Here is a 15,546-nt window from a genome sequence, read left to right on the forward strand (position 1 = left end):
GAATTGGTTCTTTGAGTAGGGGGACTAGCAAAATAAACCACCACCTAGCCTAACCAGAAAAAGTATGCCACTTCTACATTAAAAGACTGCCCACAGCCCCTAAGAGGGAAATACTGGCATGTTTTCCATCTTGGTTTTATGGAGTTTGCCGAATGGAAGCTCTCAGCCTGGGAGCATCAAACACAGTTTGAAGGCATTTAGAACTCAGAGGGAGCTGCTGGTGTGACTAAGTGAGATCCTGTGGCAATAGATAGTGCTGATCAGATCTGTGAAAATGGCTTGGGGCCACCAAAAGGCAAGAGGAAGACTACTGTGGACAGTATTGTATGTGCTCTCTGTTTCATATTCTCCTGGCATCTGAGTTGAATTAGGAGATTATTTTGTACTGAGGTGCCTTTTTTTTTTTTTTTTTAAGATTTTATTTATTTATTTATTTATAATAAATAAGCAGAGGGAGAGGGAGAAGCAGGCTCCCCGCTGAGCAGGGAGCCCGATGTGGGGCTCGATCCCAGGACCCTGGGATCATGATCTGAGCCAAAGGCAGCCGCTTAACCGACTGAGCTACTGAGGCGCCCCCTGAGGTGCCTTTTTATTTCATAGAGAAACTGAGTGAGGGGAAGTGGCGGAACTTGGTTTTCAGTGAGCCATGGACTTTCTAGGGCATGGCTGGGTGGCCAGTGCCACCCTACAGGCACCTTGAAGAAGCACCCCAGCCTCTTCAAGTTTGCCATTCTTGCTGACTTCAAAGAAGAAAAAAAATGACTACAAAAGTAACATCTTAAATCAGACCTTACAGAAAAACACACCATGGGAAGTGTAAGTTCTGTTCTTTTACCCCCTTGTTCTCTTTCCAAGATCATCAAACTACTGGTCCAGGTTTTTATTTGAACCCCTCTTTTTAACTTCAGTTTCAGACCCCCACTTGACAGTAGTTACTGTGGCCTGCGAATGTATCTGTGAAGACTACTAAGAATCAGCATTATCTTTAAAAGACTGTTAATCCCAACGGCATCCAGATAGACTTAAAAAGCTAACCACAGATGTGTAGGAGTTGAACTTACTCATTTGGAAACAGTTATTTGTATGCATTTGCTGTGCAAGAACACCTGGATGCCCAGAAGGATTAGGATGTAGAAGGAATTAAATGCCCTTGACCTGGAAGCTCACCCTTAAAGGAGGGAACATGAGCGTCTTCCCTCCCTTCTACTCATTTAATCTACATAGTGTCCCACTCTTAACTTTCCTGCCTCTCCTTTCTCGTGTAACCAGAAGCTCTGCCTGGCTGATTTGGATTGGTAGGTGAGTCTATAAGAAGAGACCTTGTTTTTAGGGTCTACTGATTTGATTATGGCTTTGACTTGCTGGAGCTCATCTCTAAACCTGACTCTATGATGTTCTGGAAGTTCCTTACCAAACCCAGTGCATTAACTACTATATTTCTCCGTGCCACAAATAGCTGCTTTTTTACCTCCTTTGCTCCAGCATTCCCTGCCCTGTTTGCTGTTTGGACTGTTAAAGATAGTTGGAATGTTGATGAAATATCAGAAGCTTATCACCATGTGAAATACGAACCTTCTTAGCCTGCCCCCTGAAAGATCACAAAAATGGCCCTGTGATTTCCATAGGGTCCCCAGGACAACTATTGTCTTACTCTGGGAGTAAAAAAATGTACACCCCGGACGTAATCAGCATCCAGTTTGCTATGTATATTTCTGTATTTTATGTACCATGTCTTCAAAGTAGCTCACTTGTTTTTTCATTTTAAGGATTCTAAAATCAGGATGACTTAAATTTTATTACCTATAATATAGCATTTTTTTTCTCTGCCTGAAAAGCTTAACATATCCGTGATCTAGAATTTAGGGATTAAAGCATTTACTAAATTTCAAATGAGTATTCACGCACACATCTGCAGACTTCGCATGGGGTCTTTGTGAACACACACACACACACAGACACACACACACACAGTGCCCACTTAGAAGCCAGCCTGACCTGACTCTTGCCTGTGCCTTAGGTTTCAGAGCACTGTGCAAGTGAGCAAGTTGCAAGACCTTGTCAACCGTAGCAAGACGGCCAGGTGCAGAGGACGGTTTGTCTGTCCAGTGATCCTGTTCAAGGGCAAGGTAAGAATACACCATTCCCTTAGACCCTGTTCTGGGGTAACTGGCTGAATGCAAAGTGTATGGTCGACTTGTTCTCAGCATTTGCCAGCCAAGTGTTGGGTGATTACTGGGTGCCTGGTGCTGTGCAACGCAGGCCATAGAAACAGACCGATTCTTTTTTTAAAGATTTATTTGACACAGAGACAGCGAGAGAGGGAACACAAGCAGGGGGAGTGGGAGAGGGAGAAGCAGGCCTCCCACTGAGCAGGGAGCCCGACGCGGGGCTCGATCCCAGGACGCTGGGATCATAATGACCTGAGGCGAAGGCAGAGGCTTAACGACTGAGCCACCCAGGCGCCCCAGCAACAATCCAATTCTTATACCACCTTCCAAGGGAGTCTATGTAGGGAAGGGATAGTCACACCAGAGTACCCCACCCTGTGCTTTTTTTTTTTTAAAGATTATTTATTTATTTATTTGTGTGAGAGAGAGAGAGAGTGCCCGAGCAAGCACAAGCAGGGGGAGCGGCAGGCAGAGGGAGAGGCAGGCCTCCCGCTGAGCAGGGAGCCCAATGTGGGACTCAATCCCAGGACGCTGGGATCATGACCTGAGCTAAAGGCACATGCTTAGCTGACTGAGCCACCCAGGCATCCCACCCCACCCTGTGTTCTGGAGCCAGATTGCCTAGGTTCAGATCCTGGCCCTGTTACTTCCTGCCTATACAAGGCCTCAGTGTCCTCCTCTATAAAATGGGAATAATAATAATGCCTACATCAAAGGTTTATGGACTACATTAGATCAGGTAAGTTAATACATTGTTGTTTGTTCATTGTTGTTCATCCTATAATTTACTAAGTGTTTACTGAATGTATATTAGGTTTCAGGCCTTAAGATACATCAGTGTGTAGACAAAAACCCTTACTCTCATGGAGCTTATACTGTAGTGACGTTCGTTAACTTGGCTCCTCAGTGTGGTCTCATTTACCTATCTTTTTATAATCCTTTGATGTAATTGATGTTCCCATTTTGCAGATAAAACGAAGTGATTAAGTAACTTTGCCAAGTTTACCAAAAGAGCTGGGATTTGAACTGAACCTGGAGTTCCCTCAGGCTACCACACTGAAATTGAGGGTCCTCCGGTGTGGTGTAAGAGAGGCTTGGACAGCAGTGTGGAGTGACTCAACGGGTGGCCTCATTAAGTGAGCAGGCCGTGGCTTGAGAGCACTGGAGGAAAAACAATGCTAGCTGGCACACAGATGGGAGGGTGCTCCTAGCAGGTGGTGCAACATGGGGAAAGGCATGGAGATAGGAACCAGAGGGGCCCGGGCACCTCCCTGGCTGGTGGGGAAGGTGTGTGCCAGGCCAGAGGATGGAAGGGATTGATTGCAGGAGGCCGAATGCTGACCAAGTTGCTTGCATTTGCCAGGAGAGCAGTGTGATTTTTGAGCAGGGAAATATAGGAGGAAAGTAGCTTTTTCGGGGGGATTAGTCTAGGAGGAGCAGACGAAAGTAGGGAGAGCCTGGAGGAGGAGAAGGGAGCAGATGCAGTCTCTCTCTTCAGTTGGCAGATACATGAGCATGTGGCTTGCAGAACCCAGCTGCCGTTACCCAGTGTGGGCGGTCAAGCGCCCGGACAGTGAGGAGGAGAGATGTGAGGCTTGTTTGGGCCCCTTTGTGCCTGCCTTTTCGTAAAATGGGAGAAGAGCAAATGTGAAAGGGGAGTTAGGAAAGGGGACTTGAATGAAGGCTTGCTTGGAGAGGTCGATTGTATGGAAAAGCTGATATGGAAGTTCCTGAAGTTGATCGTCTTACAGCTTTTTGTCCCCCCTCCCCCTTTGGGAAGTTGTCGGGTTCTTGCAAGTTATTGGAACTCCAGTTTAAAGACCACTGCTCTATGGAGCATAGTGCTTGTCACTAGAAATTACATAGGTAGTACTCAAACCAGTGTTTGCTGAAGTGTGTTCCAAAGAACAGTAGTTTAAGGATACGCTTGTGAAAAGCATTCCCTGTCCGTGAATGAGAAATTCTGCATACCTGAGTTGGCCTGACCACAGGCTCCACATTCATAAAGTCCATTGGTACATGTACATTGATATAACAAAGGCTCAGAGACGTCTTGTAGCAGAGAGACCTGTGTAGCTTTGTCAGGTCTGGTGTTTCTCACTGCTTTGTCTGTACACCACGAGTAAGGAACTTTCCTGAATGTGTTTGAGAAGTGCCACACTGAACAGCTGAACAAGTGGGGTTTCTAAATGGCAGATTGTTTGCACTTACAGACTAGGCAGGCCTGTGAAAAAGAGCCCTAAGCCACCTGATTTCAGAGGAAGACCAGGGAGTTAGAAGGATTATTCTGAGGAGTCTTTGGCATTCATAAATGTTTATGAAGGCCTTTGCCATTAATCCTGCTTTCTTCTCCTTTTACACCTTCTTATCCAGGCAGTGAGATACCATTTCATACCTTTTGGCTTCCTCTGACACAGTCACTTTTTACCTCCCTACCTCCCTACATGGTCTTCATTCTAATTGCGTGTTTGAATGTCTGTCATTTCCTCTCTGCCGTAATCCCTTTGAGGACAGGGGCCTTGTCTGACTGTTGTCCTCCCAGCACCTAGCAAAGTACCCACCCGGCTTAGAAGTGGAGGCTCAGCTCCTGCTGTTGGATAAAGCAGTAGTGGGCCCTGTGCTAGTGTCTGGGGCGACAGAGATGAGTAAGGTGGTCCTCATCCTCGTGAGCCCAGTGAGTGGCAGACAAGTGAACGGGCAACCGAGAGGGAGAGTAGGAAAGGTAGGGGAGCGTGTTCTGTTGTGAGATGGGGACCTCATCCTCAGATGTGTGGCACACGGCAGGCGCTTGGTAGCTAGGGCGGTGATGGCGGTTTATTACTAATACTTCAGAGGCAACCCCTCTGCTAGCTTGGGGAAGGCGGGTGTGTTAGGAAGTGCTTGCTTCCTTCAAAATTCACTTCAGTGTGGCTAGTGCAACTGAGGAACGAAGTGTTTGATGTTATTGCAGTTAATTTATAACTGAAACAACGTGGAATTTTTTTGTGAAACACAACCGTATTTGGGGTCGGGACTACTTTTTCCTTTAAATGCTAAAAGTAAAGGGGCACCTGGCTGGCTTAGTCAGTACCCCATGCGATTCTTGACTTCAGAGTCATGAGTTGGAGCCCCATGTTGGGCATAGAGATTACTCAATTAAAAAAAAAAATTTTATTGTAAAAAAAACAAGGCTAAAAGTAAAGCATTCAAGTAAAATACAGATCGAATTTTAAAGATTTAGTACAAAAAATGTAAAATATTAATGATTTTTAAAGTAACTATATGTTGACATAATATTTGGGATATAGTTGGGTTAAATAAAATATATTATCAAAAATTTTTAAAAACTCAGTTCAAGCATTTAAGGGTAAGGTGTTCTCCTATGCCATTTTCTTCCCCAACACTTGTATTTGACAAGTCATCTTTCTCTTTGTTTCGTCCCTTAAGAGATGGGGAGTAAAGGTCTGCCACTTTCATCTGCGTGTCAGAGTTGGTTAGTAGATAAGCGAATCCTACAGAGCGATACTCCCCATGCGGAATTAGAGGCCACTCACAATTAGATAAATGGAGAGCATTCACAGTGCATCCTGCTTTCTCAGTCAAGAGCTAAGCTTAAAGTGCAGAAGTGATAGGGTTATGGTTTGGAGCCATGAGGCTCAGGAGCAGGGCTCAGGAGATAGAGTCTGCAGTCCAGTACCGCTTCCGCCAGGTGCCACCTGAGGACCTTCCTTCAGAGGAGGTTAGTGCCTCACTGGGGGAGTTAGCCAACTTGCCTGCTCTTTTCAATCTGATGAGTCCTCTGGGCCCGCGTCTCGCTGCCTGACTTACCAAAAGGCAAGGACAGACAGATCTAAGGGATATGAGAGAACTGGGACAGAAGGAGGTATCTGGACCTAGAAGAGAGTTCAAGAAACAGTCTCAAAACTCAAGAGCCAAAGACAGTGTGTGTCTCTGCTCTGAAAAGATTCGACAACAACAAAAAAATGCAAAGAAAAGTGAGATTTGGTGTTAGCAACTTCGATGATGGGGAAGGGTGGGGATGGTAACACACGCCAGTCAAACTCAGAGAAGCTTTCCCAGGCGGCTGCTGAAGATGGCGGAGGGGCGGATACTGGTGCTCGATGGCAGAGGCTATCTCCTGGGCTGCCGGGTGGCCATCGTGGCCAGCTGGGTGCGGCTAGGCTTGAAGTCATGCGCTGTGAGGGCATCAACATTTCTGGCAATTTTACAGAAACAAGTTGAAGTAGCTGGCCTTTCTCTGCAAGCGGATGCACACCAACCCATCCTTTGGCCCCTGCCACTTCTGAGTGCCCAGCCGCATCTTCTGGTGGACAGTGCGAGGCCCGCTGCCCCCTCAAGACCCAGCAGGGCCAGGCTGCCCTGACCGCCTCAAGGGTTCCTGCCATCCTATGACAAGAAAAAGCAGGTGGTGGTACTCGCTGCTCCCAAGTTTGTGTCTGAAGCCTACACGAAAGTTCGCTTACCTTGGGTGCCTGACTCACGAGGTTGGCTGGAAGTACCAGACAGTACTTGAAGGACAAGAGGAAGGAGAAGGCCGAGATCCATTACTCGAAGAAAAAGGTGCTCATGAGGCTACAGAGACAGGCTGAAAAGAACCTGGAGAAGAAAATTTTGACAAATACACAGAAGTCTTCAAGACACACAGACCCCCGGTCTGGGCCCAGTAAAATTGGCTGTTTATTTCTGGGGGGGGGGAACCCTCAAAACAAGCTGAATGCCCCCTATTGTCTTGCTCCTAGGAATCAGACCTCCCCACTTAACGTGAGAGTTTCTCAGGTGCTAACCCTGGGGATTGACACTTCCCTGCTACAGTTTTCCACTTCCCTACTCCCCATTACTGGGGTGGTCCCCTTAGAGCATCTCTTAATGGGGGCTAGAGGTGGGTCCATGGATGGACTTGGGAGAGTCCAGGAACCTCTAAAATGTAAGTTAACTGTGGTGCATACATTTTTTTCTGGGGATAGTTGATCATTTTCATCAGATTTTCAAAATGCTTTTGGACCCAGAGAAAATTAAGCAGCCCCCACCAGAGTGTATCCTGCTCAGGCCAGCAGGAATCCCAGCCCATGTCCTTCATCACAGACTGCCTGGACAACCTTCCCACAAATCTCTTCTTGTCCCCAGCCCTGAAAAAACACCACACCCTGCCTTAGGTTGCTTTTCTATTACCTGCCCCCTCCCCCAGACTGTCACTACCTCAAGAGAGCCGGAAGGTGACCTGGTGATGCCCACCCACACCCCTTTCCTGTAGCAACAAAACCTTGGCTCTCCTACTATCTAACAGGTAGAGAAGAAAAAGAAGCCCTCAGGCAGTATTTTGCAGTCTTTCAGGGACCTGCTTTACCTTGCCAGTCTGTGTGACCCATTCAGAAATGAACTTCACCCCTCTCTGTCATGCAGCTGTCCTCTCTAATATAAACTCCGAGCCACCTCACTGCCACCCCTGGCCTTTAGCTAAACTCTGGGTTAGTTGGCTTACCCATTACCACCTATCTCCTCCCATGCCCCCAACCCTACCGGATCTCATTACAGTTTAATTAAAGATACAGCCTCAAAATTAGATTTTGAAGTTCAGTCCAGTTGCTTGGTTTCTAGGATTCTAGCTCTCAAAGTGATGTTTAAGTAATGAGGAAAAGAGTAAAAAAAAAAAAACGAAACAAAAAAACCCGTAAGCACAGTTATAGCTACTACATTTCCTTGATAAGGAAGAGAGAGATGTAAATAAAAACAAAAACAAACCACCGAAACATTTCTCCCTTAATTGACCCACCTGCTTCAGAAGTTGCTGCCCCCCTGTGCTAAACAGTTCCAGATGATGATAAGCACACAGGCTGTGGAGGTGGGTGGGTCTAGACCGAATCCCAGCTTACCCGTCCTTGTATGACCTTCCCGTGCGTTCTGTGAAGCAGCTGCAGTGCATGCACCCTGCCACAGCTCCTCGTGGGCTCACTGAAAATTCAGTGAGAAGTGGTGTAAACGGTTCAGTGCCACGGCCAGCACACACACATAGACCATAACATCGAATCCTACACACATACACGCGTGACAGCCCCTAAATCCGTCCGTTACTCTTAGTAGCACTCCGGTGCCTCTTGGGAGAGCTCCTCCCTTGACAGGATGTAGATTAAAAATTATAGGCATTCTTCAGATTGACTGCTGTGGCCTGGGTGCTGATAAGACTTTGGGGAGTGCTCCTGGACCCAGAAGCTGGGCCTGGAAGACACTGCGGAGTCCTAGGCGTTCCTTCAACTGTGCGCACTTGAGAAAATCATCTTGACCGTCGGCCAGAGTGTACAAACTGCGGATCTAAATGTACAGCAGAGTGATTATAGTTGTTAATGTTGTATTATATGCTTGAAAGTTGCAAAGAATAATGGTCTTAAATATTTTCACCACATAAAAGAAATGGTAATTGTGTGACATGATAGAGCTGTTAGCTGACTCGATGGTGGTAATGATTTTACAATCTATAAGTATATCAAATCAGCATGTTGTAAACCTTAAACTTACACAATATTGTATGTCAATTATATCTCAATAAAGCTGGGAAAAACAAGAACAAGAAAACCCTAGAAAAGCATCTGAAAATGCTGTTTCTCTCCCAGCACATTTGCAGGTCGGCTACCCTGGCTGGATGGGGGGAGCTGTATGGACGCACTGGCTACAATTATATTTTCTCAGGTGAATATTGAGCTACCTCCTCTGACTGAGAACCAGAGCCCAGATGTAGAGAAGAGCCACCCACGCCACGGTGGCAGAGGTGGAGAGTCTGAGCAGTCTGGGTGGAGACCAGGGGCCTTCCCTTCACTCAAGGAGATGCTTGGGTAAAGAAGCCCGCCAGGCAGAGGGGACATCTGATGCCGAAAGACACGAGGGCTGCCCTTGGGGGTGGTGTCGGAGCGGGGTGGGAGGAGCCTGGTCAGGAAGCTCCTGGGTGGAGCCCTGTGCAACAGCCTTGGTGCTGACAGGTTTCTCTGGCAGGGGGTGCCGATGATGCCTGGGCAGATTCAGAGGACATCACCGAGGAGGACTGCGCTCTTCGGTCAGTGCCAGATTGTTATGGATCTGGGCTTGTATTGGGGATGGGCTGTCTGACCAGTGGTGGGCATTTTCATACCGATGGTGTATGCTCATCACTGGTCCAGGTGAGTGCTTTGGCTCCTTTCCTTCCACGGCTAAGTCCATGCCCCTGAAATAGGGTCATTAAGGTCCATCCCATAGCTTCTCACCAGAGCTGATTTTATTGGCTGGCTGAGCAGTCTGTCTCCCTCCTGGGCAATATCTCAGCCCCAGGGTCTGCAGGTCTGAGACAGGGCTCAGACATCTGTGTGTGTGTTCAAGCCCTGTGGTTTCCAGGGTGCTGACAGCCAGCCTACCAGGTGTCACAGCACACCTGGTGCCAAGGCACAGGGCAGGGGCTACAGGCCCCATGTGGGAAACCCAGAGACTAGAAGTTACACAGTTCATCAACTTGTCATCGATGCCATAATAGAGCTTGATACAAAGAAGTATTTTAGGCCCCCTTAAAGGGAGGAAATGGGTTGGTTCACACTCTTCTACCTCCTTTCCAAATGTTTTTAGAAAATGACACCCTAGGATATTTTGGAAAAGCTCCTTTGCATGGCCTGTACCCGTGGGAAGTCTTTAACTGGTATCAGGCATCTCTGGAATGCACACGAGCACCCTAGTAAGATCAGCTGCCCAAAATCATGGTTTGGTGCATGAAAAGGCATCTCACTATGCCCAGTTCTGCCTGTTAGTTCCAAGAGCAGCAGCCCTGGCTTGTGCTCAAGAATGTTTGGCTCTCCCCCTGAGATCAGACGACCTCTGCCTCAGCCAGGCCGTCTTCCATAGCGTACACTGTTCTTGGCGAGGACACTGCTGTGGACAGCAAAGCAGTGGGCATTAAAAAATTAATGGTGACTGTGTACTCATTCTACTTTTGCCTTTATCTGTATGACTGATCAAAAGACAGCCTGGGGGATTAGGAAAAATTTTATCTCCTTGCTGCTTAGACCTGCTAAGAAGAGGGAATTCACTTGGTAGAATTTCACAATCAGGTGATAAAACAGCTCTAAAAAGTCCATCTCCAACAAGCATTTCACTCGGTTACATTATGAGCAAATCATATGGCTAAAAATGGTCATAAATGGGAAAAGGGGGGCTGGAGGGAGATAAACTCTAATGGAAGCTCAGAGACTCTATCAGCCACCAGCTTGCTGCTTTTTAGAACTCAGAGATTATCTCGAGTCTTTTGGCTTAATGTCAGGTAGTGCCAAAAAGCCCTTTCCCAGTTCTCGGCTGCAAATTGCTCCTCTTTGAAATATGTCCCAGAGAACAGGGTAATCTCTTAGAAAGTCACCTTCCCTGAAGCCAGTTGCCTTGTCTCGGCCCTCCCTCCATCGAATGGAGAAGGGAAACAAGTTCTTGCCAGTGACCTCTCTGCTTCCTTGAACATGCTCCCTATCCCCCAAACTTCTCTGAATGAATGTGCAGTACACCCTCTCCCTTCGGCTCTTTGTTTCAGAAGTTCCGACACACATCTTTTTGATAAGGTCAGAGGCTATGACATCAAGCTGCTTCGGTACCTGTCAGTCAAATACATCTGCGACCTGATGGTGGAGAACAAGAAGGTGAAGTTTGGCATGAAGTAAGTACAGGCCACCTCCTGCACTGGTGATATGTTCACCGCTTTTCAGGTCGGTGATGGTATATACAGCAGTTACTAAGGGCTCATTACATGCCAGGCCTCATGCTGAGGGCTTTGTACATCTTCTAGCTGTATCTTCAAACGTTCTTGCAAGGCAGGTTCTACTGTGCCCCTCTTGCAAGTGAGGAACTAAAGCACAGAGAGGTTAAGTAACTTGCTCAAGGTCATGCAGAGAATAACTGGGGCCATGAGTCTCTAACCTGCGCTCTGCTGCCTCCTCCTCTTAGAAACTCTTGAAGGTTTGTCCCTTGGCTCCAAGTTCTGCATCCTCTCTGGTAGGTTAGAGTCTCTTTCTAAATGGAACAACAACAAAAAAACTCAGTGTATATGCGCAATTTTTACTTCACATATGGACCAAATCTTGACATTTGATAAGGCAAAATTTGAAAATAATGGAAGCTGGGTTGAGGTGATGAGATTATAGAAATCCCCCCCCTGCCAAAAAAAATGTTTTATTTTTTCATAATACTGACTTTTACTTATGCGGAGGTTGTCTTAGAAAATAAGACATACTGAGGCCTTACAGCTCAGCTATGCACAGACACCTGAATATTCCCTTCTCCCTTCTTCCGTCAGAATGTCCAAAGTCTTTCCCTTTCAGATGCCATTTGTCTGCCCTGTTGAGGAGTGTCCTCAGTGAATATTGGAGAAGACAGGAGAGGCTAGAGTCCCCCAGAAGCCCCCTTTGGACAGTGTCTCAGTTACTTATTCTCATCTCATTCCACCCTCTGGGTCAGGGTGGTTGTGCTGCCTTCATTTGTGGGACTCAGCGGGGAGGTTGTTGCGCTTGTGGATGCTGCAGAATTGGAGAGTAACCTCTCTTGCTTGATAAGTTAGAGTAGGGGGCAGAGAAGTTACATTTCTTAATTGTTCAAAGTCAGCACTGCTGAAAGGAATCATTCCTAAATCTGAAGAGTAGTTTCTTTAGCAAGAGGTTCATTTTACGTTGATGTAATACTCACTGGGGAATGGTGCGTATGTGTTGTGATGCCATAACACATTGTGTCCTGTCTTGTAGTGTAACCTCCTCCGAGAAGGTGGACAAAGCCCAGCGCTATGCCGACTTCACTCTCCTCTCCATCCCGTATCCAGGTAGGGAGCTCTTTTCAGTGTCTAGTCAAGAGACAGGTTTCCTAGGACCGGGTGCTCTCGGAGGCCATCTGCAGGCTTCTATACTTAGGTACATAGGTGCCCTAGAGCTTTCCCGGAGGATCTTATGTTTTGTGTTGTCTTGTTTTAAAGATTTATTTCTTTATTTGAGAGAGAGAGAGGGAGAGAGGGAAACTAAGCAGACTCCATGCTGAGCACTGAGCCCAACATGGTGTTCAGTCTCATGAGCCTGAGATCCTGACCTGAGCTGAAACCAGGAGTCAGACGCTTAACCGACTGAGCCACCCAGGTGGGCCACCATGCCTCCACCCACCCCCCCACCCCCCACCCCCACCCTCCGCCCGGAGGATCCTGTGTTGATCAGCATAGGACACCATGGCTCTCAGTCTTAAGCTCTCACACTTAGGGTAGGACACTGTCCGGGAAGGCACTTTCCATTTGGGGTCCAGGGATTGACTCCTGGCTCGGGTACTACTGCTACAGCCCTGAGCGAGTTACTTCGCCTCTCCAAGCCTCAGCTTTTCTCAGGTGTCATTTGGAACTTGGAAAGGCTTAACTCAAGGTTTGTTGTGAAGCTTAGATGAGATCATGTTTGTGAAAGTGCTCTGTGCAGGTAAAACGCTGTTTCAGCATAAAACAACATTACTACTACTCTGTGTCAGCAGCTAATCATGCTGCGCTGGCCTTTGTGGATATGAACCTTTGAATGTCTGTCTTGGGGTGATCAAGTTATTTATGGAAATTGCCCTAGGTGAGGCCCTCCTGGTGATGAAGAACATAATTGCTGTGTCCCCAGTTGTACACCGTGGGTGGCCTCACCATGTTGTAAAACACGTTGGCGTACACAGAGCTAGCTGCAGTTGTCTCTGGTGCCCAGATATGTATGAGACCTATGGCCAGGGCAGTATTGAATGTACTGGATAGTAAAGCTATGTCCAGTTGGTAACACTGAAACTTTCTGATAATACCTGCTTATTCAGCAAGGGCGGTCAAAGAGCCCTAATGTCAGCCAAGACTTTGTCAACAGGCAGCAGGAAGTGTTCTCTTTCTCCTTGAAACCTCTCTTCTGCTTCTCAGCATCAGCATCCGCCTTCGGTCCTGCGCTGGACCTTATCTCCTCATATTGGAGCCACATGGCCAATAGCAGGAGCAGGCCAGGGACAACAGGTTTGCTGTACAGCAGGTCTTCTCATTAGAACTACAAGTTTAGTGCCTGGCAGGAGAGGGTGTCCTCCCCAGTGTGAGCTGGTGGTATTCAAACCACGACCCTTGATAGCCTGGCACTCTTCCCATAATGGCCTCCCCTGGAGTCTCTCTTCACTTTTCTCTGCCAGCTTAGTGGTTAGTGCCACGCAGAGCAGGGCGCGAGTCCCAGCCCTAATAGTTCTGTGCGTCTTGGAATAAGCACCTCAACCCCGCCTCACATTGGCTTCATCCTCCATAAAATGAAGATAGTGGGGCTTATTTCAAGGTAAAATGCCAGATCTACCCCTAACAGGTGCTCAGTAAACAGCAGGCTAAATGATGGGTACACAGGGAGGACAGGCTCAGGGAAATTCCTCTTCCCTGAAAGCTGCTGGGGGCAGATGCAAACCATGATGGTGATGCTGTGGGCTTGAGCCACGTTGCGACAGAAGTGTCCTGTGCAGAGTGTCTGTGCTGGAGCAGTTAGATAGCTCTAAAGCCAATTTTCAGACCCAGCTCCCAGCTCCCAGATGTTTTGGGGGTCCACGGACCAAAGTACTCTGCTGAACAGGAAGAGTCTGTGCTGTGTGAGGAGCCACGCGGCACTTTTCTTTGTTTATATTTAGGTTTTAAGTAGAGCTTGGTTTAGAAAAAAATCGTTTTTTGATTTTATTATGTTATGTTAATCACCATACATTACATCATTAGTTTTAGATGTAGTGTTCCATGATTCATTGTTTGTGCATAACACCCAGTGCTCCATGCAGAATGTGCCCTCTTTAATACCCATCACCAGGCTAACCCATCCCCTCACCCCTCTCCCCTCTAGAACCCTCAGTTTGTTTCTCAGAGTCCATCGTCTCTCATGGTTCGTCTCCCCCTCCGATTTCCCCTTCATTCTTCCCTTCCTACTATGCTCTTTTTTTTTTTTTAGAAAAAATATTTTTGGTTTTTTTTTTTAAAGATTTTATTTATTCATTTCAGACACAGATACAGTGAGAGAGAGAGAGGGAGAGCATGAGCAGGGAGAGAGGCAGAGGGAGAGGGAGAAGCAGGCTCCCCGCTGAGCAGGGAGCCCGATGTGGGGCTTGATCCCAGGACGCTGGGATCACAACCTGAGCCGAAGGCAGACGCTTAACCAGCTGAGCCACCCAGGCGCCCCTAGAAAAAATAGTTTTGCTGGAAGTTGTCCTGCTCCTTCTCCAGAACTGTAGCACTGTCCCCTTTCTGCTGTAGCGTGACAACTTGCTGCAGGACTCCCCAGATCGTAACACCCTTTGACCCCGTTACTCAGCAGGCCATAATGCAGCTAACTCGGGGTTGAGGATGTTCAGCGTGATGTCTGTTTATGCTAACAGAACGCAAGAAGCATTTTCATTAGTCAGAATGATGATTACATAGTCATAGTGAAAATGCTTAGAATTTTTGATATGGAAAGATGCTTAAAATGCTAAGCAGGACACAAAATTGTATAGTACGGTGTCAACAATGTAAGGGAAAAAATGCTTTCACAAAAGGGCGAGCAGGAAATAGCCAAAATGGTAAGATGCTACAACCTGTGAATTTTTTTCCCTCTTCTTGCCAAGGTATCTGTGTACTACACCTGATAGTTGTGTGTGTGTGTGTTGGTGGGAGGGAAATTAGTAGACTCCAAATCAATAGAAACCATAAGGCCAGAGGTGGGGGAGAGGCCATCACACATCCAGGTAAGGGGACGGGAGAGGCACTTTTTACCTGCTCTGCTTATGTTCTTTACAATTTCTTTGAAAGCCTGGCTTACTTCTTCCCAAGGAAAAGAAACAGTTACCGTTACTGAAAGGCCAGTAATGAACTGCTCTTTGTAGCTGTTCATGGCATCTCAGCTGAGTCCTCTGATGACTGTGAGGCCAGATGGGAACTCTGATGCTCTCAGTTCTAGCTCTGTTGGATGGACTTGGATTTGGACTGGCCCTTGACCTGGAGAAGTGTTTTGGGAGCACTTCCTTCAGCACACCAAAATAGCTAAAGACTCAGCTGCACAAGTCTGATTGGTTTTCTTCTTGAGCGAGTGGCTGTTCTCACCCCTGCTTTTGGTCCCATCCCTCTTGTCTCAGTGGGTTTAGGAGCCTGTTTAGGTAATGAATGTCAGGCATTGCCCTGGGTATTGAATCTATTTTATTTTATTTTTTTAAAGATTTTTTATTTATTCATTTGTCAGAGAGAGAGAGAGAGAGAGAGCACAAGCAGAGGGAGAAGCAGGCTCCCTGCTGAGCAAGGAGCCCGATGCGGGACTCGATCCCAGAACCCTGGGATCATGACCTGAGCCGAAGGCAGACGCTTAACCGACTAAGCCACCCAGGTGTCCCGGTACTGAATCTATTTTAATTCTGTCCA

General features: G+C 47.2%; 1 protein-coding gene and 1 pseudogene across 4 annotated transcripts in view; both read left to right on the top strand.

Annotated features, from left to right (window-relative positions):
- The window catches only part of MTMR14 (myotubularin related protein 14), a 46,237-nt gene that overhangs the window by 5,567 nt on the left and 25,124 nt on the right, over positions 1 to 15,546 (top strand). For 2 of the 3 annotated variants that reach the window (XM_032411883.1, XM_032411885.1), the window contains exons 3-7: positions 2,018 to 2,126; positions 8,774 to 8,849; positions 9,150 to 9,210; positions 10,696 to 10,818; positions 11,897 to 11,970. In XM_032411883.1, the coding sequence (XP_032267774.1) occupies positions 2,018 to 2,126; positions 8,774 to 8,849; positions 9,150 to 9,210; positions 10,696 to 10,818; positions 11,897 to 11,970 (443 nt within the window). The remainder of the gene's footprint in view (positions 1 to 2,017; positions 2,127 to 8,773; positions 8,850 to 9,149; positions 9,211 to 10,695; positions 10,819 to 11,896; positions 11,971 to 15,546) is intronic. The other variant, XM_032411884.1, reaches the window with a different exon arrangement.
- Positions 5,470 to 7,414, top strand: LOC116636769 (annotated as a pseudogene). Its single transcript, XR_004300393.1, has one exon. The product of XR_004300393.1 is annotated as a 60S ribosomal protein L13a-like (transcript).

Source organism: Phoca vitulina, unplaced genomic scaffold (genome assembly GCF_004348235.1).
Source record: "Phoca vitulina isolate PV1807 unplaced genomic scaffold, GSC_HSeal_1.0 scaffold13, whole genome shotgun sequence".
Lineage (NCBI taxonomy): Eukaryota > Metazoa > Chordata > Mammalia > Carnivora > Phocidae > Phoca > Phoca vitulina.